General features: G+C 39.4%; 1 protein-coding gene across 2 annotated transcripts in view; it reads left to right on the top strand.

Moving 5' to 3' along the window:
• LOC124796472 (endoplasmic reticulum mannosyl-oligosaccharide 1,2-alpha-mannosidase) overlaps positions 1-24539 on the top strand; it is a 118587-nt gene that overhangs the window by 35429 nt on the left and 58619 nt on the right. For both annotated transcript variants that reach the window (XM_047260700.1, XM_047260698.1), the window contains exon 5: positions 4988-5136. In XM_047260700.1, the coding sequence (XP_047116656.1) occupies positions 4988-5136 (149 nt within the window). The remainder of the gene's footprint in view (positions 1-4987; positions 5137-24539) is intronic.

Below are 24539 nucleotides of genomic sequence, written 5' to 3'. Positions count from 1 at the left end.
GCCTGAAAGAAATTTACAAATATCTGCGGGGATGAAAGACACAGTTTTTCACACTGCTTTGAAACAATAATTTATTTTTCATTGCTAATTTTAGACCTAAGCTGATCATCAAATGGCAGTGAGGACATCTTGTACAAATTATTGCATTTTTATCCTATAATATGAAAGAGTATTAGTGATTATGTAGTTTACAAAAACTTATATGCGGATTCCAAGGTCTACTCATTCTACATACTTCAGGAACAGAAGTTTTTTATATGTTGCGTCTTAGGAACCTCATTACTCTATGACTACCTCGGCTCATGGTTGAGCATATCAGACATCAAAATCAATTTTGTGAATCACATAACTTCAAAATAGTTTTTATCTTGTACTTAGTACGTATTTTATAACACATTAAATTTTTAAATTCTTTTTTGAGAAACTATGCTATACAACAAAATAAAAGGAAAAGAGGGTTCACATCTTTGATCGTGTACATTACGTCACAAATTTATGTTGAAAAAATTCATGTAAATATTACTGTTGTATTTGGAACAATTATCCTCAGTTGTAAAATCTTTCCATTTATAAGACACGAAACAGTTTCATCTTAATAAACATGGATACAATTGTACCTTGTATCAGATATAGACAGTATCATGTAACTATAAATGCAGTAGTGTTATCGGCATTTGTTGAAATGTACTTACTTTTCCCCATACTTTCATTTTTTTAATCCCCATGGATGCTCCCCTTGACCTATATAATTGGACATATGACATCTGCTCAAAAAATTACGGAATGTTGACCACAAAATTTTTCTTTTACTTATTGTGCGTAGTCTCCTTCGAAATACTCTCCTCCATAATTGATACACCACTCCCAATGCCATTTCCACTTCCAGAAGCAGTCTTGGTATGCCTCTTGCTGGGTTGCGCAAAATGCCATCTGCGAATTTTCTTTTATCTCGTATATCAATGCAAATCTTCATCCTTTCAATGGGGTATTCAACATTGGAATTAAAAAGAAGTCCGCAATGGCCAGGTCTGGAGAGCTTGGAGAATGAGGCAGTATGGTGATTTAGTTTCTTGTGCAGTACTCACACATCAACAGGGATGAATGTATGGGTGCGTTATCATGATGCAAGAACCATGAATTGTCTCGCATTATTTCAGGCCATTTCCTTCTCACATTTTCTCACAGGCACCGTAACACATCCTGACAGTACCATCGATTAACAGTTTGTCCACGTGGCATGAATTCGTGATTAACTAATCCTTCAAAGTCAAAGAAAACTATCAGCGTGGCTTTGACATTTGCTCTGACCTGACAAGTTGTTTTTGGTCTTGGAGAACTTTCCCTGACCCACTGTGAAGAGTGAACCACGGTCTCAACATCGTAATCATAGACCCACGTCTCATCACCAGTAATGATTCTCTTGAGGAACATCTCATTCTCATTTGTGTGACCTAAAAGCTCATCACAGGTTGCGAGGCGAAGGTCTTTCTGGTCTTGACTCATGAGCTGTGTGACTAACTTGGCAGCTACACGAAGCATCCAGGATGCTGTGTCAGGATTCCATGACATAATCCAGCTGAAATGTTACATTCTTCGGCAATCTCTTGGACAGTCTGGCTTCGATTGGCACACACAATTTCATTAATGTTCCTGACATGAGCACTGTCACTAGATGTAGAAAGGCGTCCTGAACAAGGATCTTTAACTTCTGTCCAGCCATTTTTAAACTGTGTGTGTCATTTGTAACACCTAGCACGGTTTAAGCACTCATCACCGAATGCTCCGTGCATCATTTGTTGCATCTTGATAAAGATTTTCTTAAGTTTCACACAAAATTTAATGCAGATGTGTTGCTTCTCTAATTCTCAAGCTGTGCAACACATTGTTCTTCTTGGTACAGCACTGAACAATAATAACAGATATACAACAGTGAAACTTCTGCAGCTACACAAATACAGGTGTGTGCAAGGATGCCAATTGCATTTCACTCCAGCACACCATTGACACACAATTACAAATGTTCTGGAATTTTTTGAACAGACCTCGTATTGGAGCGTTACAGTATGCTCTGAATTTCACAATTTTTTAAAAAAATCGCATCTAGTACTACCAAGGTATAGTTGGCTGAAAGGAGTGGAGAAGAATATTTGGAGTTCCTGTGAATTATTATGGGTGGAGGTTACACTCAACAACCGAACTAGGTTAATAATTGGCTCCTTTTACCGACCTCCCGACTCAGCAGCATTAGTGGCAGAACAACTGAGAGAAAATTTGGAATACATTTCACATAAATTTTCTCAGCATGTTATAATCTTAGGTGGAGATTTCAATTTACCAGATATAGACTGGGACACTCAGATGTTTAGGACGGGTGGTAGGGACAGAGCATCGAGTGACATTATACTGAGTGCACTATCCGAAAATTATCTCGAGCAATTAAACAGAGAACCGACTCGTGGAGATAACATCTTGGACCTTCTGATAACAAACAGACCCAAACTTTTCGACTCTGTATGTACAGAACAGGGAATAAGTGATCATAAGGCCGTTGCAGCATCCCTGAATATGGAAGTTAATAGGAATACAAAAAAAGGGAGGAAGGTTTATCTGTTTAGCAAGAGTAATAGAAGGCAGATTTCAGACTACCTAACAGATCAAAACGAAAATTTCTGTTCCGACACTGACAATGTTGAGTGTTTATGGAAAAAGTTCAAGGCAATCGTAAAATGCGTTTTAGACAGGTACGTGCCGAGTAAAACTGTGAGGGACGGGAAAAACCCACCGTGGTACAACAACAAAGTTAGGAAACTACTGCGAAAGCAAAGAGAGCTCCACTCCAAGTTTAAACGCAGCCAAAACCTCTCAGACAAACAGAAGCTAAACGATGTCAAAGTTAGCGTCAGGAGGGCTATGCGTGAAGCGTTCAGTGAATTCGAAAATAAAATTCTATGTACCGACTTGACAGAAAATCCTAGGAAGTTCTGGTCTTACGTTAAATCAGTAAGTGGCTCGAAACAGCATATCCAGACACTACGGGATGATGATGGCATTGAAACAGAGGATGACACGCGTAAAGCTGAAATACTAAACACTTTTTTCCAAAGCTGTTTCACAGAGGAAGACCGCACTGGCAGTTCCTTCTCTAAATCCTCGCACAAACGAAAAAATGGCTGACATCGAAATAAGTGTCCAGGGAATAGAAAAGCAACTGGAATCACTCAATAGAGGAAAGTCCACTGGACCTGACGGGATACCAATTCGATTCTACACAGAGTACGCGAAAGAACTTGCCCTCCTTCTAACAGCCGTGTACCGCAAGTCTCTAGAGGAACGGAGGGTTCCAAATGATTGGAAAAGAGCACAGATAGTCCCAGTCTTCAAGAAGGGTCGTCGACCATATGCGCAAAACTATAGACCTATATCTCTGACATCGATCTGTTGTAGAATTTTAGAACATGTTTTTTGCTCGAGTATCATGTCGTTTTTGGAAACCCAGAATCTACTATGTAGGAATCAACATGGATTCCGGAAACAGTGATCGTGTGAGACCCAACTCGCTTTATTTGTTCATGAGACCCAGAAAATATTAGATACAGGCTCCCAGGTAGATGCTATTTTTCTTGACTTCCGGAAGGCGTTCGATACAGTTCCGTACTGTCGCCTGATAAACAAAGTAAGAGCCTACGGAATATCAGACCAGCTGTGTGGCTGGATTGAAGAGTTTTTAGCAAACAGAACACAGCATGTTGTTATCAATGGAGAGACGTCTACAGACGTTAAAGTAACCTCTGGCGTGCCACAGGGGAGTGTTATGGGACCATTGCTTTTCACAATATATATAAATGACCTAGTAGATAGTGTCGGAAGTTCCATGCGGCTTTTCGCGGATGATGCTGTAGTATACAGAGAAGTTGCAGCATTAGAAAATTGTAGCGAAATGCAGGAAGATCTGCAGCGGATAGGCACTTGGTGCAGGGAGTGGCAACTGACCCTTAACATAGATAAATGTAACCCATTGCTAATACATAGAAAGAAGGATCCTTTATTGTATGATTATATGATAGCGGAACAAACACTGGTAGCAGTTACTTCTGTAAAATATCTGGGAGTATGCGTGCGGAACGATTTGAAGTGGAATGATCATATAAAATTAATTGTTGGTAAGGCGGGTACCAGGTTGAGATTCATTGGGAGAGTGCTTAGAAAATGTAGTCCATCAACAAAGGAGGTGGCTTACAAAACACTCGTTCGACCTATACTTGAGTATTGCTCATCAGTGTGGGATCCATACCAGATCGGTTTGATGGAGGAGATAGAGAAGATCCAAAGAAGAGCGGCGCGTTTCGTCACAGGGTTATTTGGTAACCGTGATAGTGTTACGGAGATGTTTAATAAACTCAAGTGGCAGACTCTGCAAGAGAGGCGCTCTGCATCGCGGTGTAGCTTGCTTGCCAGGTTTCGAGAGGGTGCGTTTCTGGATGAGGTATCGAATATATTGCTTCCCCCTACTTATACCTCCCGAGGAGATCATGAATGTAAAATTAGAGAGATTAGAGCGTGCACGGAGGCTTTCAGAGAGTCGTTCTTCCCGCGAACCATACGCAACTGGAACAGGAAAGGGAGGTAATGACAGTGGCACGTAAAGTGCCCTCCGCCACACACCGTTGGGTGGCTTGCGGAGTATAAATGTAGATGTAGATGTAGAAAAGATTGTGTCACTGTGTTGGCAGAGTGCTAGTGGGAGAATAAAGGAAAATGTGTAAAACAGATCCAGCCATTGGCTGGAAGTTGTCTCTTGTAATGAAGTTTGTGTAATATTTATTCTGATAGTAGGAAATTTTGATTAGTATTTTTATTACATGGAGACTCATGAGACTCATAATTGTGTATTTCAACATGAAAGTACACTGGCAGTAGTAAAATGTAAAATAAAGCAGGTTATTTTAACCTTTTTTGTAGTTATGTACTTGTTTTTCTTTTTCTACAGAGTTCGCAGAAGCTAGGAACTGGGTGGCTGAAAATCTCCATTTTGATATAAACAGAGATGTGAATCTCTTTGAAGTCACAATAAGAGTCTTGGGAAGCCTCCTCAGTACTTACCACCTCTCTGGAGACAAAATGTTTCTAGACAAAGCTGTAAGTTAGTACGCAAATGCTATCAATTTTCCAGTCTGTATGATTTGAATTGTGTGTCCTTGGTATATAGTGATGAAAAGCTCTTGGGTTTCCAGTCAGATATCAGTGTTAAAATATCACAACATTTCAAAGTGTGCCATACTCATCATCTTGAATAAACAGTAGAGTTGCAGCTGTATAGTGAAGCACATGTGCCAGCAGCAGTAGTTTCTGTTACCACACAGCATTTAGTCTAGTCTTTGTTCTCATGTGTGTCTGTGAAGAAATGAATAGTAATCTGAGTTTAAGTGTATGACTAGTGTAGATTAATTTATTCTAAGTATTTGTGTGTTTTAACAAGAGGAAAAAGATAGATTACTACTCACCACAGAGAGATGGTGTTGAGTGGCAAACAGGCACATTGAAAGAAGAAGATATCGTTTGCTATTGTACTCAGCCTTTCATCTCTCTCTCTCTCTCTCTCTGATTGTGTGTGTGTGTGTGTGTGTGTGTGTGTGTGTGTGTGTGTGTGTGTGTGTGTGTGTGTGTGTGGGAGGGGGGGGGGGGGGAGTTGCTTTATTTGTGCCTGATTGAAGGACCTAGCCTGACAATAGCTAATAATGTCTAGCAGTCCTTTTTTCAGTGTGCTTTTCTGCCACTCAGTGCCTCCTTTGTGTAGTAAGTAGCACCATATATTTCAGAAAAAAGGTTAGTGTCACATGAGCTGATTTTGTAATGTAGTGATAACCTAAAGCAGCATAACAGCCATAATTGTATTGCATCTAGTAGCTGCTTGTTTTATTATTATATTCCTTGTGTAGATGAATATAGATTGCAAATGGATTGTGTTCAGAAATAAGGGGTATTGGTCATTTTCTGCAAACAGATGGGAGCTGTGTTGACCGTGCTCATTAGGCTCCAGACTGTTACTCAAGGCTGCAATGGGATTGGGTCACCCGAGAAGAATCTTTTGCCTCCTTTGATGCTTATGGTGTTACCTGGGGCCCCCGATATCACAATGACATCCCGTTCACTCGTCATGGAATGATACCCACCTAAAACTGAATGGCAAACATTAGTTGGGTTGTGAATCTTTGGGTGGAAGTGAAAGTGACTGCTGACCATGTGGTTAGACCCCTTGCCCTTAACACAGTTGTATTATTGCCTGTTAGGGAAATAGTTGGCAGGGCAGGAATGAAGGCCAGTGTTCCCTCTGTTGGCTTGCTTGAGGGGTCTCATCCAAGATGTAGAGGTGGCTCTGTCGGTAACTACTGAATATGTTGTGTGCCCTCAGCTCCATATTGTGGCTAATGTCAGCATGAATGGCACCTGCAGCCTGGGTTCCTATGGGCAGTTGGCTGTTTCGCTGAAGACTGCTAGCCTCTCACATCCTGTGGCAGTAGAGCTAGCAGTTTGCAACATCATTCTTTGAATTACTTGCAGTCCTCTGGTTTGTAGCCGAGTGGAAGAATTAAACTAGTGGTTCAGAAAATCCTGTGACAATCGTGGCTGCAGATTTTCCATCCTTCACTAGTGGCTGTAGAACTGTAGGACACCTTTGAAGGACCAGCTGTGCATTATATGCAAGAAATGGCTACTTGGGCAGCGGAGCACATCAGGCATGCACATGTGAGTTTTTTATGGTAGAGAAATCCCTCCATATGTCTAATAAGACACCTTCTGATTTCAGTATGGAAAAAAATATCAACTTGATTAATTAAAGGGAGTAGCATTTTATCATGTTAGATCAGAGGAAGAAAATGTTAATATATTGATGGTTAATTGCAGTAGTGTTCATGGAAAGGTCTCAGAACTAGTCTCTTTTATAACATGTAATAATGCCCACATATTAATAGGGACAGAGAGCTGGCTGAACCAGATGTTAACAGTGGTGAAATTCTAAATACTGATTGGAATGTGTATCATAAACATAGGTTGAATGCTGGTATAGATAACGATAAATAATATGATAGTACCGTACCTAGTGAGTTCAGTACAGATTACAAATCCAAAATTTTTTGAGTAGTAATAAGTTTTAAAGTTGGTTGATATACAGTTATCAGATCCTTTTGTAGATCCTCTACCACTGCAGTAGTGGCAGAGTATTTGAAGAAAAGCTGTGAGAAGGTTGCATGTTAAGTTCCTGGTCATTAAAGGTAGATTTCAACGTAACAGCTGTAGACTGGAAGCCTAAAGCAATTAGGGCACATAGTTGGGACAATAATTTGTGTGAAATTGTTCTGAAGCCTTATCTGAGAATTATCTTGAGCAGTTATTCAGCAAACTGACTTGTAAAGGTAACATCTTAGATCTCCTGGTTACAAACAGACCCGAGCATATCTATATCTACATGGTTACTCTTCAAATCACATTTAAATGCCTAACAGAGGGTTCATCGAACTACCTTAACAATAACACTCTATTATTCCAGTCTCATACACCATGCGGAAAAAACGAACACCTATGTCTTTCCTTGCGAGCTCTGATTTCCCTTATTTTATTATGATGATCATTTCTTTCTGCTATTGGAGGAGAAACTTGGTGGTAAAATTTTGTGAAGAGATTCCCCCACAATGAAAAATGCCTTTGTTTTAATTACGTCCACCCCAAATCCTGTATCATTTCAGTGACACACACACTCCCCTATTTCTGATAATACAAAACGTGCTACCCTTCTTTGAACTTTCTCGATGTACTCCATCAGTCCTATCTGTTAAGGATCATGCACTGCACAGCAGTATTGTAAAAGAGCACAGACAAGTGTAGTGTAGGCAGCCCCTTTAGTGGATCTGTTACATTTTCTGTGTGTTGCTTCCAATTTAAGTTGTTCGTAATTGTAATTCCTAGGTATTTAATTGAATTTATGGCCTTTAGACTTTACAGATTTATCGTGTAATCAAAGTTTAACAAATTCCTTTTAGCACTCATGTGGATGACCCCATAGTTTTCGTTATTTATGGTCAATTGCGATTTTTGCACCACACAGATATCTTTTCTAAATCATTTTGCTATTTGTTTTGATCTGATGATGACTTTACTAGTTGATAAACGACAGCATTATCTGCAAACAGTCTAAGACGGCTGCTCAGATTGTCTCCTAAATTGTTTATATAGATAAGGAACAGCAAAGGGCCTATAACGCTATCTTGAGGAACGCTAGAAATCACTTCTGTTTTACTTGATGAATTTCGATCAGTTACTGCAAACTGTGACCCCTCTGATAGGAAATCACGAATTCATTCACATAACTGAGATGATATTCCATAGGCCTGCAAATTCACTACAAGCCTCTTGTGTAGTACAATGTCAAAAGCCTTCTGGAAATCTAGAAATATGGAATGAATTTGAAATCTCTTGTCAGTAGCATTCAGCACTTTGTTTGATGCGAGCAGACAGCTAGTTGCGTTTCACAAGAACGATGTTTTCTAAATCCCTGTTGACTGTGTGTCAATAGACCATTATCTTCAAGGTAATGCATAATGTTCGAATACAATATATGTTCTAAAATCCTTCTGCATGTCAACATTAATGAGATGGGCCTGTAATTTAGTATATTACTCCTACTGCCTTTCTTGAATATTGGTGTGACCTGTGCAAATTTCCAGTTTTTGGGTACGGATCTTTCATCCACCAAACGATTGTATATGATTGTTAAGAATGGATCTATTGTATCAACAAACTCTGAAAGAAACCTAACTGGTATACAGTCCGGACCGGAAGACTTGCTTTTGCTAAGTGATCTAAGTTGCTTCACTACTCCAAAGATATCTATTTCTACATTACTCATGTTTGAAGTTGTTCTTTATTCAAATTCTGGAATATTTACTTCATCTTCTTTGGTGAAGGAATTTCGGAAGCCTGTGTTCAGTAACTTTGCTTCGGCAGTACTGTCATCGATAGTATTTCCATTGCTACCGCGCAGAGAAGGCATTGTTGTGTCTTCTCGCTAGCATACTTCATATACGACCTGAATCTTTTTGGATTTTCTGCCAGATTTCAAGAAAAGTTTCGTTGTGGAAACTATTATAAGCATCTCACATTGAAGTCAGCACTAAATTTCGAGCTTTTGTAAAAAATTGCCAATCTTGCAGATTCAGCATCCATTTAAATTTGGCATTTTTTTCATCGTTACCACAACAGTGTTCTGACCCATAAGGAGTGGAGATTGTCTCTCAAGAAGGTATCAAGTTAACTTTTATCTGATTTTTTGAACAGGTTAATTTTTCATTTATTTTTTGAGGATTTGGGGTCAATCACACTATGATAACCCTGTGTTCATTAATCCCTGTATCCATTTTGATGCTCATTATTAGCTCACGATTATTTGTTTCTGAGAGGTAATGTGTGTTTTCACAATTATTTACTATTCATAAATGAACTAACTACTCGAAATAATTTTGAGAGAATGCATTTAGCACAATTTGAGATGACGATTTATCCGTACCTCCGGATTTAAACAAGTATTTATGCCAACATATCGAAGGTAAGTTAAAGTTGCCACTAACTATAATTATATGAGCAGAGTACAAGTTTGAGATAACACTCATGTTTTCTTTGAACCTTTCATCAGTTGTATCATCTTGTATCATCTGAGTTGGGAGGTTGATTAAAGGATCCAATTATTATTTTCTTCTGGTTCATATAGTGCAGGGGATCATTTATCACAATGCTGTTATTGGATCACTGAATATGGCTGAAAATAGAAATGTAAAGAAGTATCTTCCTGTACATTTTTGCTTAGCAAATGCAACAAGAAACAGAACACCTCTGCGGGTCCGGGGCTTAGAATAGTCCCGAGGTTCTCCTGCATGTCGTAAGAGGAGACTAAAAGGATTCTCACATGTTTTGACCTTTATGTGATGGTCCCCTGTCAGGTTTGACCTCCATCTTTTCAAATTTTCCCGAAGAGTGAGCCGATTGGGGATGGATGACTTATATGGTGCATCGTGTCCATCGTACATTGAGAACTTTAGCCCACTTTCTCATCGTTGCATTGCAGTCCTGCTCATTCTCCATCTCTTGGGCAAGGACACCTGTCTGGGTGTGTTTTCCACCATACACTATGCAGTGTCTCTTTCTGCACTGACAATGACCATGGACTTCTTAGCACCTCATATCCAGCACAGTAGCCAGTCTGTTGTGGTGGGGCCACCCTGTACCCTGTTGGTTGTAACCTCCTGATAACACAGGGATCGCTCCACTGATGCCAGTGCCATTAACTCCCCACATGTGCCATGGAGTAGATGCCCATCTCCCTGGGTCATCTGGACTCTCGGCAATAGCCATCCTTCCAGGTGGCTCTTGCTGAGGCTGGGTGGCGCCCATGGGGAGGGCCCCTGGCAGGAGTGGGTGGCATCAGAGTGGATGACATACCATGAAGCATAGTACATCATCTCTTGCTGGTGGTCTGCCACCAGCCATCTCTAAGCGGGCAAAGTCTAACTTCAATACTAAGAAATATGACCCCAAATTGTTCCCCTCCCTGGACACACCAGGGGAGGAACGCCAGGCTAAGGATGGCAGTGAAGCTTATTCACCCTGGTACCTCGTATGTACGAGAGTTAATGGGGGATATTTTATGTCCATGAAGCCTCAGTTTTTTGTGGAGCATTTGGAGGGCAAGTTTGGGAAGGTGGAGGGCTTGTCAAAAATGTACTCTGGGTCAGTCTTGATAAAAACAGCATCCTCTGCCCAGTCACGGGCATTACTCGCTTGTGAAAAGTTGGGGAATGTTTTTGTTACCATCATGCCCCATAAGAGCTTAAATATGGTCCAGGGCATTATATTCCACTAGGACCTTCTTTTGCAGTCTGACAACAAGCTGCTCACGAATTTAGAGTGGCGAGGTGTTCATCTCGTCCGGCGCGTCCATTGGGGTCCGAGGGATAATCAGGTTGCCACCGTTGCTTTCATTTGGCCTTTGAGGGTGACACATTGCCCACGAAGGTAAAGGTGATGGTGCACTGCTGTGATGTCAAGCCATATATCCCTCCCCCGATGAGGTGATTTAAGTGCTGGAGGTTTGGCCATATGTCTTCCCGCTGTACTTCCAGCATTACGTGTCGAGATTGTAGACATCCATCACGTCCCAATACTCCATGTGCCCCGCCTCCCATCTGTGTCAAGTGCAGAGAGCATCATTCACCTTGCTCGCCAGCCTGCAGGATTTTAGAGAAAGAGAGGAAAATCATGAAATATAAGACCTTGGACAGACTGACCTACATTGAGGCTAAGAGGAAATTTGAGCGCCTACATCCTGTGTCTATGATCTCCTCTCACGCCACCACTACGAGAACAGCTGTCACCCCATCGGTTCCTCGCATTCCTGTCTCCTCTCTGAACCAGAAGGCTACACCTGCCCACTTGATGGGGGGCACTTCCCTCCCTGTTGCTCCCGCACCACCTTCTTTGGGGAGCAACACCCCCCCTCCCCCATCCAGTGGGGATATCAGCAGTCCCCACTTCTGAGCCGGAGAAGTGTAAGTCTTCTTCAGCTCCTCTCGCTAGGAAGGGGTCCCTTGGGTCACTCCCTTCCCAGGTTTCTGCTAGTGGGAAATATGACACCCACCAATGGCTGATAAGCCAAAAAGTAGCTTGTAGTAGGGCTTCACACTCATCCTCAGTCCCGGAGACTGAATCAGTGAAGTCCTTCCGGCCAGGGAAACTCAAGGAGCAGCAAGAGAAATCCAAAAAGAAGGTCCCCAAGACCAAGGGACTTGCGGTGGCACCCATACCACCACTACCTACAAGCTCTGTGTCTGTGGATGAGGTGGAGATTCTGACATCCGCTGAGGACCTAGATCTCACCGGTCCTTCGAACACAATGGATATAGACTGCTTAGGCAAAAAGTTGGTGGCAGCAGGTGACCCTGAGGCATAACCTGCTTTATTGAATGTTCCATGCCTTCCCAGTCTCAAGATGATGTCATCCTCCAGTGGAATAGTGGCAGTTTTTCCACTGCCTGGCTGAGCTACAGCAACTGTTTAGCTATACATCTGCTTTCTGCATTGCCCTCCAGAAACCTGGTTCCCGGCAATGCGGACCCTGTAATGGTACTTTGACTTCCGCGCCTCCGCCAATAGAGAGATACAATTTACGATCGCCCACGCAGAAGAGCGCTGCGCCAGCGACCGATTTTATAAATAATTTCGTTCGTCTTTTTACTTTTGCGTAGGTTTTTGTTTCTGTTTTTTTTAAGAACTAATTGATGACTCTCTCTCTCTTGTCTTGATACGAAAGACGTGTATTTTTCCGCGCTGTGTTGAATGTGCCTTTGGGTGAAAATTAAAAATTACATTACAAAGCGAGGTTGTTTCAATAGCTAATGAGGAGAAGATAATTAAGGGAACACTACAATTGGCATCCTGGTGACAGGACTTGCAATCTTCGGATTTGATACAAGTGCAGTTCGGATTTGATACAAGTGCAGTTATTATAAATTTTGGACATTTTATCTAATTTTAACCACTTAATAGCATCAGAAAATGAATTTGGACTAAGTCTCATTCATTTCAATTGTAATGTTACGTGCATGAAATTTACAACAATATTGTTTTCCCTGTTATTAATTCGTGTTAATTTTCATTTTCATATTGAGGAAATTAATTTGGTAAAAAAAAAGAAAAGGGAAAAGGATAACGTTCCATAAAATAATTTGCACGGACGCGAAAGAAAAATTTTGGACTGAAAACTGTATATTTGACGCTACATTTGCAACATAAAACTGAAAAAAGAAAAAAAAAATTGTGAGTACAGAAATTTACATTTTTTCCAGTTTCAAGCAGCCATCTGTACTTCCTTTATTCCGATCCATTTATTCCGAAATTATTTTTTCAAATTGTAGTTAAAATTGATTTACTACTATTATTGCAAATGATAAGTGAAGAGCATATTCACAGTCATTTATTTGTGAGAGGGAAATTTCAGTACCAGTTTAATAATTCAATTTATAATTAGAAATCATATAGAAATATCCATTCCCATAAGAGAAATTTCAGATTTCAACATATCATATTTAAAAAAAAAATTTTTTACCATTGGAAAATTTTATTTGCAATTAATTACAAAAATCGCAAGATGGACGTTAGACGCGTAGAAATTGTTTCCGCGGACGAGCTTAGTGGAAGTGACACATTGCAAAACATGTCCGACAGTCAAATGAATCTTGAACTTAATAGTGAGGATGTTCAAGACATAATTTTACCGGATCGATTAAGACAACAACCCCTATATTTAAACAGATATACAGGCAAATGGAGAGTGAGTACTACGCGACAAAACGTGACATTGACAACGTCAACTTCAGAACCAGACATCAATCAGACACGAAAAAATGACGAAACTAAGACACAGGACTCTGACATGCTCAACCAGATTCTGAAGTTACTTGGTGACCAAAACAGAAAATTTGACACTTTAGACAAAAGATTTGACGCTTTACATGACAATTTAAAATGTGACATTGGGAAATTTGACACTAAATTCGATGAACTGACACGGGATATAAAACAAAATTTTGAAAAACAATCGAGACAAATTGCCGACTTGACAGAAACCACCAGTAGTCTTGGAAGGAAATTTACTGACTTATCAGACAAGGTACGAGATAAGAAAAGGTATTTCTGGAATTCAGTGACGAGACAAAAACTGACTTACAACGGTGTAATGAGAAATTGTTAACAGTAGTTTTTGAACAACAGAAAACCAGTACCCAAGTTGACGAATTATGACAGTCACACAATTCCGTAAAAACAAACCAAGAACACTTAGACCTGACGATTACAGACCTTTCAGACAGATTAAATGATGTAACATTGGAGCAGAAATCCTTACAGGAAAAGTTAGAAAAACTTGAAGACAGAGCAGATGTAGCATCTTTAAAGAATGACACAACTCTAGCAGAGAAACTTGTACATGAATGCAAATTATGTGATGATTATTTAGATGAGAAGTTTGAGACAATGACACAGATCATTTTAGATAAGACAAAGGAACAAGTAAAGGGAGAAACAGATAATATTCAGAAAGAGGTATGTAGACTTAAAGAAAACGTAATACCAAGTTCGTCAGTGATACCAAAACCCATAACAGGCAACCAAAACATAAATGAGAATCCGAATAATGCTAGACCCACCACACAGCCGAAAATAGAATTACCAATGAGTGATACAAATCCCAATGAACCATTTTCAATGCTACCACAAGATCAAAATTACTATCAGACATCACCATATACTATGCACAGTTTGACACAAAATGCAGGACCCATAATACCATCGGGAGTAGCTGATGAAACATTAGTACGACATGGATACTTTCAGACATTTTCATGTGATGAGAAAGACAAAGTGCATCCGATTGTTTTCATCCGCTCTTTTGATGGTATTTTCCCGAGACATTGGTTAGAAGCCGATAAAATTCGATATGTTACAAATTTGTTACGTGTAAGAGCAGCTAAGTGGGGAGCAGAAATGAAAAGACAATGTTTAACATTTGAACAGTTTGAACAAGCATTTCTTGAGGAATTCTGGTCGATCACAGAACAGCAAAGTTTAAAATGAGAAGTATACAATCCAGAAATTTACAACCCGAAGAAAGAGACTTTACGTCAATACTTCGAACGCTACCTAGACAAAACATTATATTGGACAAAACCAGCAGATTTACCAGACGTAATTAGAACACTTAAAAGCCACTTACCATTTCCTTACCGTGATAAATTAATAGGAGTGTCCGAGGACAACATAAAGAATTTTTTTAGTTATGTTGATGAGATAGATGTTGTTTACAGAGATGAGATCAGACATTTCAATCAATTGTATCCGATCCATCCAAGCAATTCGCGTACGCACAACAGAAATGACAGAAGCTATTGGAATCCGCCTCTGACACCACAACAAAACACTCAAAGAAACAATTCGCACTACACTGGGACAAATCCATTCAATATTAGGAGAAACAACTCGCAGCATTGGCAAGGAAACAGTAATTATTACTATAATGGTTATCCGAACAGTAATTACAATCAGAACAATAACAGTTATGTTCAAAATAACAACAGAAGAAGGCACTGAAATCATAGAGATCAAAGAAGAGAGGATGACAGGTACCATCCAGGATATTTTCAGAGAAACAACATCCAACAACATCCAAACATGTATTGCAGGAATAACAGTAATGACAATACCAGTTACAGTCATGGGCGAAATAATGTATGGGGAAATCACAATGGACCACCGCCACGACACATGCAATACAGCAACCCTCAATTCGTACCTAACGGAACTCCCAATGCGACGCGAGGTAATGTCAACAACCAAACAGCTGATACTTGGGTGACGCGTGACAGAAATGTAAATATTATTGAGTTGGGCAATGAACCCAACCCGCAGCAACAACCGAATTTGCCGGAAAACGAACGACGACCGAGCTAAGCGCTCGAGTTACGGTCGATAGGGAGCAGAGCGCAACGGAACCGACGATTTGTTTTCTCCGATATGATGACAGTAAGAAAATAGAAAAAGATTCATATCAGGATGTAGATTTTAATAGTACCAGTAAAACAAGTAAGATTATTCAGGCTATAACATGAGTTATGATTGGTAGTTATGAAGTGGAAGTAATGTTAGATACAGGAGCAACAGCAAGTGTCATTTCAATGTCCTTATATAATGAACTCAAACAAATAATGAACATACAAACATTGCCAGTACAGAATTGTCACATTATAAGTGCCACCAGTAACAAATCAAAGAATGTGAAATTTCAAATGCTAATTAACTTCACATTTTCAAATATACCCCTCAATTACAGTTTTCTGGTAGTAGACAAATTAGTTATGCATTGCATATTAGGAATTGACTTTTTGAATGAATATCAAGCGATCATAGATTAAGGAAAAGGGAAATGTCATTTAACCGTAAACCAACAACAACTGACAATAGAGTTAACACAGGGTAAAAACTTAAACAGTAAACAAGGTAAATTTGAACAGTTACATTTTGTGTATCCACCAGCAATAAACATATGTGATTTAACTTTTAATGAAGCTGTATCTCAGGGAATTAAACCTAATGATTTATATGAAAAATGCACAGAATCTGAATATCTGACGAAGGAACAAAAACTTGAATTACTTGAAGTTTTGCAGCAATTTGCTGAGGTATTTGTGGAGAAACCTGGAATTATTGGAGGCTATACTTATGAGATGGATGTTAAACCACACAAAACATACTGTAGAACATATTATAATATTCCTTGGTCAAAGAAACCTGCAGTTTTGAAAGAGATTGAAAAAATGCAAGCTTGGGGTATCATTGAAAGGTCACATTCACCATATTGCAGTCCGATACTAGCAGTTAATAAAGAGGATGGTAGTGTAAGGTTAGTGCTGGACACATGAGAAATTAACAAAGTTATAATCCCAATCAACACACGACCTATTAATTTGGAAGAACAACTTTTAAAATTTCATAATGTACAGTATTTAACCAATATCGACCTCCGCTCATCATTTTGGCAGGTGAACCTCCATAAAAACAGTCATAAATACACTGCATTTTTATGTGAGGGACGTAGTTATCAATTTTGTGTTCTACCCTTTGGTCTACGAGTGAGTGCTGGAGTATTTATTGAAGTCTTAGATGCTGTTCTTGGACCACAATTGTTATCGCAAATCACAGTTTATGTTGACGACATTGTCATTGCCACCACTACTTGGGAAGAACATGTAAATCTTTTGAAGCAACTTCTGACTAAGTTTTCTGACGCAGGTGTCACTATCAATTTATCAAAGACGAAATTAGGGAGGAGAGAAATCAAATTCCTTGGTCACATCATATCAACTGAAGGCATTTATCCAGACTCAAGAAAAATTGATGCAATAAAGAATTTTCCATCCCCACAGAATCGTAAACAACTCAAAGCCTTTCTTGGTCTATCTTCATTCTTCAGGAAATTTGTACCCTACCACCTTCTTAACAGTCCAAGTCTTCTATCTTTACTCAAAAGAAATAATATTTGGAAATGGACAGAGTTCTGTTAGACAGATTTTGAAGCGATTAAGAATGCTTTAGTTAATGCACCGTTGTTATGTCATCCTGACATGACGTCAGACTTTTGCCTGGTAACAGATGCAAGTTCCTATGGGCTCGGAGCATTTTTATTCCAAATTCATGTAGAAGATGAACAAACAGTCATCAAACCTATAAGTTTTGCTAGCCGCACGCTCACTGAATGCAAAAAGTCATATTCAGTGACCGAGCGTGAAACACTTGCCATAGTATGGGCATTTCGCAAGTTTCGCTACTATCTATGGGGAAAACGTACTAAGCTTTACACTGATCATCAAGCTCTTTCTTTCCTGCTATCATGCAAGTTATTACATTCACGTCTTGCACGCTGGTGTGCATCACTACAAGAATATGATTTTGATATTATATATATAAAAAGGAGAATCCAACATTATAGCCGATGCTCTATCTCGTTTGCCACCAGGCCTACAAGAATTTTCAGATGTGACAGAACAAACATCAGATTTCAAAATTTTACTCATGTATGACTGTACATTTGCACCTTACTACAAAAACATGTGCAGGAAGTTAGCCATATTGCAGGACAATGATCCCAAGTGGATCCAGATAAAGAATAAATTACATGCAGGAACAGACCCACATCTTGAAAAATATTACACATTACACAAAGAAGTATTATTTCACCGACGAAACCCTGAATCACAGCATTGGTGTGTTTGCTTACCTGAAGCTCATGTTGATGATTTTATTTTATTTACACACAGAACTTGGGGACACTATGGTGTAACCAAATGTACAGATAAGATTATACAATATTGCTATTTTCCAAATTTAAGGCGAAGAGTATTGAGTAATATTAGGAAATGCATCGTATGTCAGAAAGCCAAATATTCTAATCGCACAAGCATGAATGAATTGCACCCAATCATACCTAAGAGGCCATTACAGCTAATTTCTTTAGATATTGCAGGACCCTATCCACAAGCACGTGGAGGAATGAAATACATCCTTGCTGTGTTAGATGTTTTCACAAAGTATTTAAAATTATATGCTTTACGTTCAGTTTCTACCACTGCTATTACCAGACGTCTATTAACAGATTATTTTGTAAGAATAGGAAAACCTGAAGTTATGATCACGGATAATGCAGCATATTTTACCAGTTTAAAATGGAAGACTTTTATTGAAGAACAGAATGTTGAACATATTTTAATTTCAAGATTTCACGCAGCAGGAAACCCAGTAGAAACAACATTTCGAGAATTTGGACAGTTTATGAGAACACACACACCAGAGAAGCACACAAAATGGGTAGAATACCTAGCGCCATTTGAACAAATAGTGAACAATTTAACTCACATTTCTACTGGATACACACCAACTGAATTAATTATGGATAAAACAGAAAGAAATGAATGGACAGACCCTCTACCTAAATTTACAGCAACAACAAATCATGTTAATTTAGAAGAAAAGGTAAGACAAGCTTACACAACATTATGTGACAAAGCTAAAGAAAGAAAACAGAAATATGACAGAGGTGTCAGGAAAGCACAAACATTTCAAGTTGATGAGTTAGTTTTACTAAGAACACATCCTAAACCCACAAAACTGAAACATTTAAACAGGAAATGGCAGATCTTATACTCTGGACCGTACCGAATTGCAAATATTCCACACCCTGGCTGTTATTCATTAGAATATCCATTAACACATAAACCCAGAGGTCTACATCCACACAGACATTTGAAAAAATACATACAGTAAAATGTTAGCTAATGAGGAGAAGATAATTAATATGATATACAGTTATGATGAGCCTACAATAAGTTATACAGATACTTACAGTCTAATGAAAAGCAGGTAAGTCTAGAAAGCAATGTGAACCATCCAATAGCTAATAAGATATTTGGTTATAAGAGGAGTTGCTATTGAGGCATATACACATTAGAGGAGGCATATACACATTAGAGGAGGCAGAGAACTGAACAGAATTATTTTCTTTAGGAGGCATGTGATAATAGTAATGTTGATATGAGTGATGTGAGTGACTGAATGAGATGAGTGAATGTAATTTTAGTTTAATAAGAGGACAAATAGTAATACGGAGAGAGGTAAATGGAATATAAGATGAGAAAGGGGTATTATTATTATTATTATTATTACTATTATTATTGTTGTTGTTGTTGTTGTTGTTGAAGTAAAAAGTAAGTGGTGATGAATAAGAGGAATATATATATATATATATATATATATATATATATATATATATATATATAATGCTGAGGAATAAGTATATGTTATTTTGTGAAGCATGAATAATGGATAGGTGAGAATGTTATGAGTAATTGAGAATATGTTGAGAGGAGAGAAACTAGATTTGAACGCTATATCACATGTACTCATGGAATACAGAATGAAAGTAGTGGAAAGAATATTATTTATTGAAAGATTGGTATGCCCGAGATAATAACTTATGTGGTGTCTTATATATTCTTATAACTAAAGGTAAAAGTATAGATTTATGTGGAAAGAATTATTTACAACAGCCACTGTTGGAAATATATCAGAAGATTTAAATCTATAACACTTTAACACTAATCTAATGGGAACTTGCAATGAAATTTTTGGAGTTATGTAGGCTTGACACTTCAGATTGGAAGAATTATTTAAGAGAACATATTTAGCAGTCATCTAATGACATAATTAAAGCTCATCTACTGAACTGAACTAATGCACCATTAAATAGAAAGGAGAATAAGGAGAAAACAAAACGTCAGTCCTCTGTTGCGGCTCATACTCTTATCCTTCCCTTAGAAAAATTTGTACATGTTGATGAAATATTTGACATTATATAATTCGTGATTATCTGACAGTATGGAGAGACATACACAAATATTTATTTATGAATAGAATTTTACAGGTACCACAAGGTAAATACAGAATGGATATACAGCATGGAACGCAGCAGCAATTATCTAAGAAGATTTATTTATTTATTAAGTAAAACATTTATTTATATTGCTTGATACTCATGAAAGGAAGGAGATGAACTACACAAACTTTCTAGGAACATGATTGACTTGAACTATATATATATATATATATATACCACACTGATGTACATACTTGTAGGATCCTAAGATATTTAGAGGGGCACCGCTCTTAGAAACGGTAATAGAGGGGTACCACTCTTAGAAACAGCAATAGTGGGGACATCACACTTAGAAACAGTATTAGGTACAGGAACTTTTACATTATATTAAGTTAACATGTATTTTATTTATCATATTTTATTTTGTGTAGTCCACTGTAGGGGATGACTTTACTAGTATTTATGAAGTAGTTAGCAACCATCCCATGAACCTATCCTCCTACAGAGGGCTGTCTTGAAGCTTGAAATATGTGTAAATTTTATTCCAGGAGGCAAGATGAATTTTAAGTTGAATATTCTAGCGAGTTGCCACAATTATCTTCAAATGTTGCAAGTGTAACGAAAGGAAAAAAAAAAAAAAAATGAGCTAACAAATAAAATAAATAAAATGTATATTTCAATCTGAATGTAATGTAATTCACATGTCAGCACAATGATATTGAATGTAACGTAAAAATTTACTATATTTTTCATTTAATTCTGTATATGTGCTATATGACAACAATGTAACTATCTCATGTAATGATTAATTGTAAATATTTGTATATTTATGTACTTACTATATCAAGAAATGTATTTTAAGTAGATGTTAATGAGCTGCAAAGGACTTGTGCATGTAGCACATGATTCATATAAATGGAACTGAAAATGCAAAGAAGAAACCAACGTGATGGAACAATGGTCAAGCAGTATTTACGTAGTGTCAATATGCTTTGAAGTGTATGGTGTAGTGGAAGCCGGCAGGTCTTCAGGTTGGTGTAAAAGACAAGCTCATCACCTGTCGTAGGCAGTGAGGTGTTTCCTGTGCCCTCATTGACCATTTATACTCCGGTAGACGCCACCAAAATTCGACTGCTGGAGATCACAATTTCGTGTTGACACATTGAACAAACTTTGGATTTTCTTCAAGTCACACGCAAGAGATCCAGGCAGTACACACACACTCAGAATCCGATACTACGTTTAAAGACATTGGAGCAATATAATAGAAACATTTATTGTTCGAATTAATTCCATTGTAAACACGAATCATGTGAACTGAATTCAAACGCTGTGCTAAGCAACGATAATACGCTGCAATTCAAAGACATTAATGTTACGACTCCTAAAGAAGATAAACACCAAAAAGACTGTATACAAAGACTTCATTATAATAGAAGGAAACATTCCACGTGGGAAAAATTATATATAAAAACAGATGAGGTGACTTACCGAACGAAAGCGCTGGCAGGTCGATAGACACACAAACAAACACAAACATAGACACAAAATTTAAGCTTTCGCAACAAACTGTTGCCTCATCAGGAAAGAGGTAAGGAGAGGGGAAGACGAAAGGAAGTGGGTTTTAAGGGAGAGGGTAAGGAGTCATTCCAATCCCGGGAGCGGAAAGACTTACCTTAGAGGGAAAAAGGACAGGTATACACTCGCACACACGCACATATCCATCCACACATACAGACACAAGCAGACATATTTAAAGGTCTTTAAATATGTCTGCTTGTGTCTGTATGTGTGGATGGATATGTGCTTGTGTGCGAGTGTATACCTGTCCTTTTTTCCCCCTAAGGTAAGTCTTTCCGCTCCCGGGATTGGAATGACTCCTTACCCTCTCCCTTAAAACCTACTTCCTTTCGTCTTCCCCTCTCGTTCCCTCTTTCCTGATGAGGCAACAGTTTGTTGCGAAAGCTTAAATTTTGTGTGTATGTTTGTGTTTGTTTGTGTGTCTATCGACCTGCCAGCGCTTTCGTTCGGTAAGTCACCTCATCTTTGTTTTTATATATAATGTATACAAAGACTGATATGCAAAGAGCATTGTGCTCAGAAATATTTTTTGTAATATGTAAATTTCTTATTTTCTCATATATATGTATCTATGTAAATTTTCTATACTGCCACGCTCGCTTGCGGAGCGTGTCAGTAGAGGAGGCATTGTAATGGTACTTTGACTTCCGCGCCTCCGCCAATACAAAGATATAATTTACGATCGCGCACGCAGAAGAGCGCTGCGCCAGCGACCGATTATATAAATAATTTTGTTCATCTTTTTACTTTTGCGTAGGTTTTTGTTTTTTTAAGAACTAATTGATGTCTCTCTTGTCTTGATACGAAAGACGTGTATTTTTCCGCGCTGTGTTGAATGTGCCTTTGGGTGAAAATTAAAAATTACATTACAAAGCGAGGTTGTTTCAATAGCTAATGAGAAGATAATTAAGGGAACACTACAACCTCTGTCCTCCGTGGCTATAAGGGATACTACAGGAACGGTAGTGACTATAATTGAGTGTCAGTGGACTTTGCGTTTATGTCCTAAACTCAGTCTGTAGTGAAACTGCCCCTTCGAACCCCTCTTGAAGCTGTGGCTGTCAGAATATGGACGATGCAGGAAATAACTGTCTGCAGTATATACTTCCTCCTTATGGTGTAGTATCCCTGAATGTATTAACTGCACTGATTGATCAACTCCCTAAACCTTTCCTACTTTTGGGAGATTTTAATGCTCATAACCCCCTGTGGGGTGGCACTGCGCTTACTGGCTGAGGCAGAGATGTCAAAACTTTACTGTCTCAGTTTGACCTCTGTCTCTTAAATACTGGGGCCGCCACACATTTCAGTGTGGCTCATGGTAGTTATTCGGCCATTGATTTATCAATTTGCCACCCAGGACTTCTCCCATGTATTTACTGGAGAACTCATGATAACCTGTGTGGTAGTGATCCCTTCCCCATCTTCCTGTCACTGCCCAGCACATGACAACCTGTGTGGTAGTGACCACTTCCCCATCTTCCTGTCACTGCGCCGGCATCAGGCCCACGGATGACTGCCCAGATGGGCTTTTAACAAGGCAGACTGGGAAACTTTCACATCTGCTGTCACCGTTGAATCTCCTTATACAGATATGTGCCCGTGTTCACCAACTTATTAAACGATGGAAGGAGGAGTGTTGGGAGAGAAATATCGTGACCATTGGGTGCCATACATCACCTTCCCAAGTCTGGGCAAAGATCAGATGTGTTTTCAGGTGCCAGGCTCCAATAGGTGTTGCCGGTGTTAACATAAATGGTGTGTTATCATAAATGGTGTGTTATCTACTGACGCAAACGCGATTGCCGAGCACTTTGTTGAGCACTGTGCTCGAGTATCTGTGTTGGAGAATTACTCTCCAGCCTTTTGCACTCTCAAATGGAGGCTGGAAGGGAAGGTCCTCGCATTCACTACACGCCATAGTGTATCCTTAAACACCCAATTTACAGAGTGGAAGCTCCTCAGTGCCCTTGCACATTGCCGCGACACTGCTCCTGGGCCAGGTCGGATCCACAGTCAGATGATTAAATATCTCTTATCTGACTACAAGTGACTTCTCCTTGTTATCGTCAACCGGATCTGGTGCGATGGCGTCTTTCCATCACAGCGGGGGGAGAGCAACGTCATTCTAGTGCTCGAACCTGGTAAAAACCTGCTTGATGTGGATAGCTACTGGCCCATCAGCCTCACCAACGTTCTTTGTAAGTTGGTGGAACGTATGGTGTGTCAGCGGTTGGGTTGGGTCCTGGAGTCATGTGGCCTCCTTGGCTCCATGTCAGGGCGGCTTCCATCAGGGTCGCTCTACTACTGATAATCTTGTGTCCCTCAAGTCTGCCATCTGAACAGTCTTTCCCAGATGCCAACACCTGGTTGCCGTCTTTTTTGATTTACAAAAAGCTTATGACACACCTGGTGACATCTTATCCTTGCCACGTTATACGAGTGTGGTCTCAGAGGCTCACTCCCGATTTTTATCCAGAATTGCCTGTCGCTTCGTACTTTCCATGTCCAAGTTGGTGCCTCCCATAGTTCCTCCCATATCCAGGAGATGGGGCCCCACAGGGCTCTGTCTTGACTGTGTCTCTATTTTTAGTGGCCATTAATGGTCTAGCAGCAGCTGTAGGGCCGTCCGTCTCACCTTCTATGTATGCAGACAACTTCTGCATTTCATACTGCTCCACCAGTACTGGTGCCGCTTCGGCTTTGGGAGTCTGGTTTATGGTTCGGCGGCACCCTCAGCGTTGTGTTTACTCAACCCAGTGCACCACTGTGGCGTTCGCATAGTGACAGGAGTTTTCAGGGCGAGTCTGGTGACCAGCATCCTTGTGGAGGCCGGAATCCCTCCATTGAAGTTTAGGCAGGCACAACTGCTTGCCAGTTACGTTGCACACATTCGTAGTTCTCCTGCGCATCCAAATCACCATCTCCTTTTCCC

Source organism: Schistocerca piceifrons, chromosome 4 (assembly GCF_021461385.2).
Source record: "Schistocerca piceifrons isolate TAMUIC-IGC-003096 chromosome 4, iqSchPice1.1, whole genome shotgun sequence".
In the NCBI taxonomy this organism is placed as follows: domain Eukaryota; kingdom Metazoa; phylum Arthropoda; class Insecta; order Orthoptera; family Acrididae; genus Schistocerca; species Schistocerca piceifrons.
Note: the sequence above shows the minus strand (reverse complement) of the source record. Positions and strands in the feature narration are given on the sequence as shown.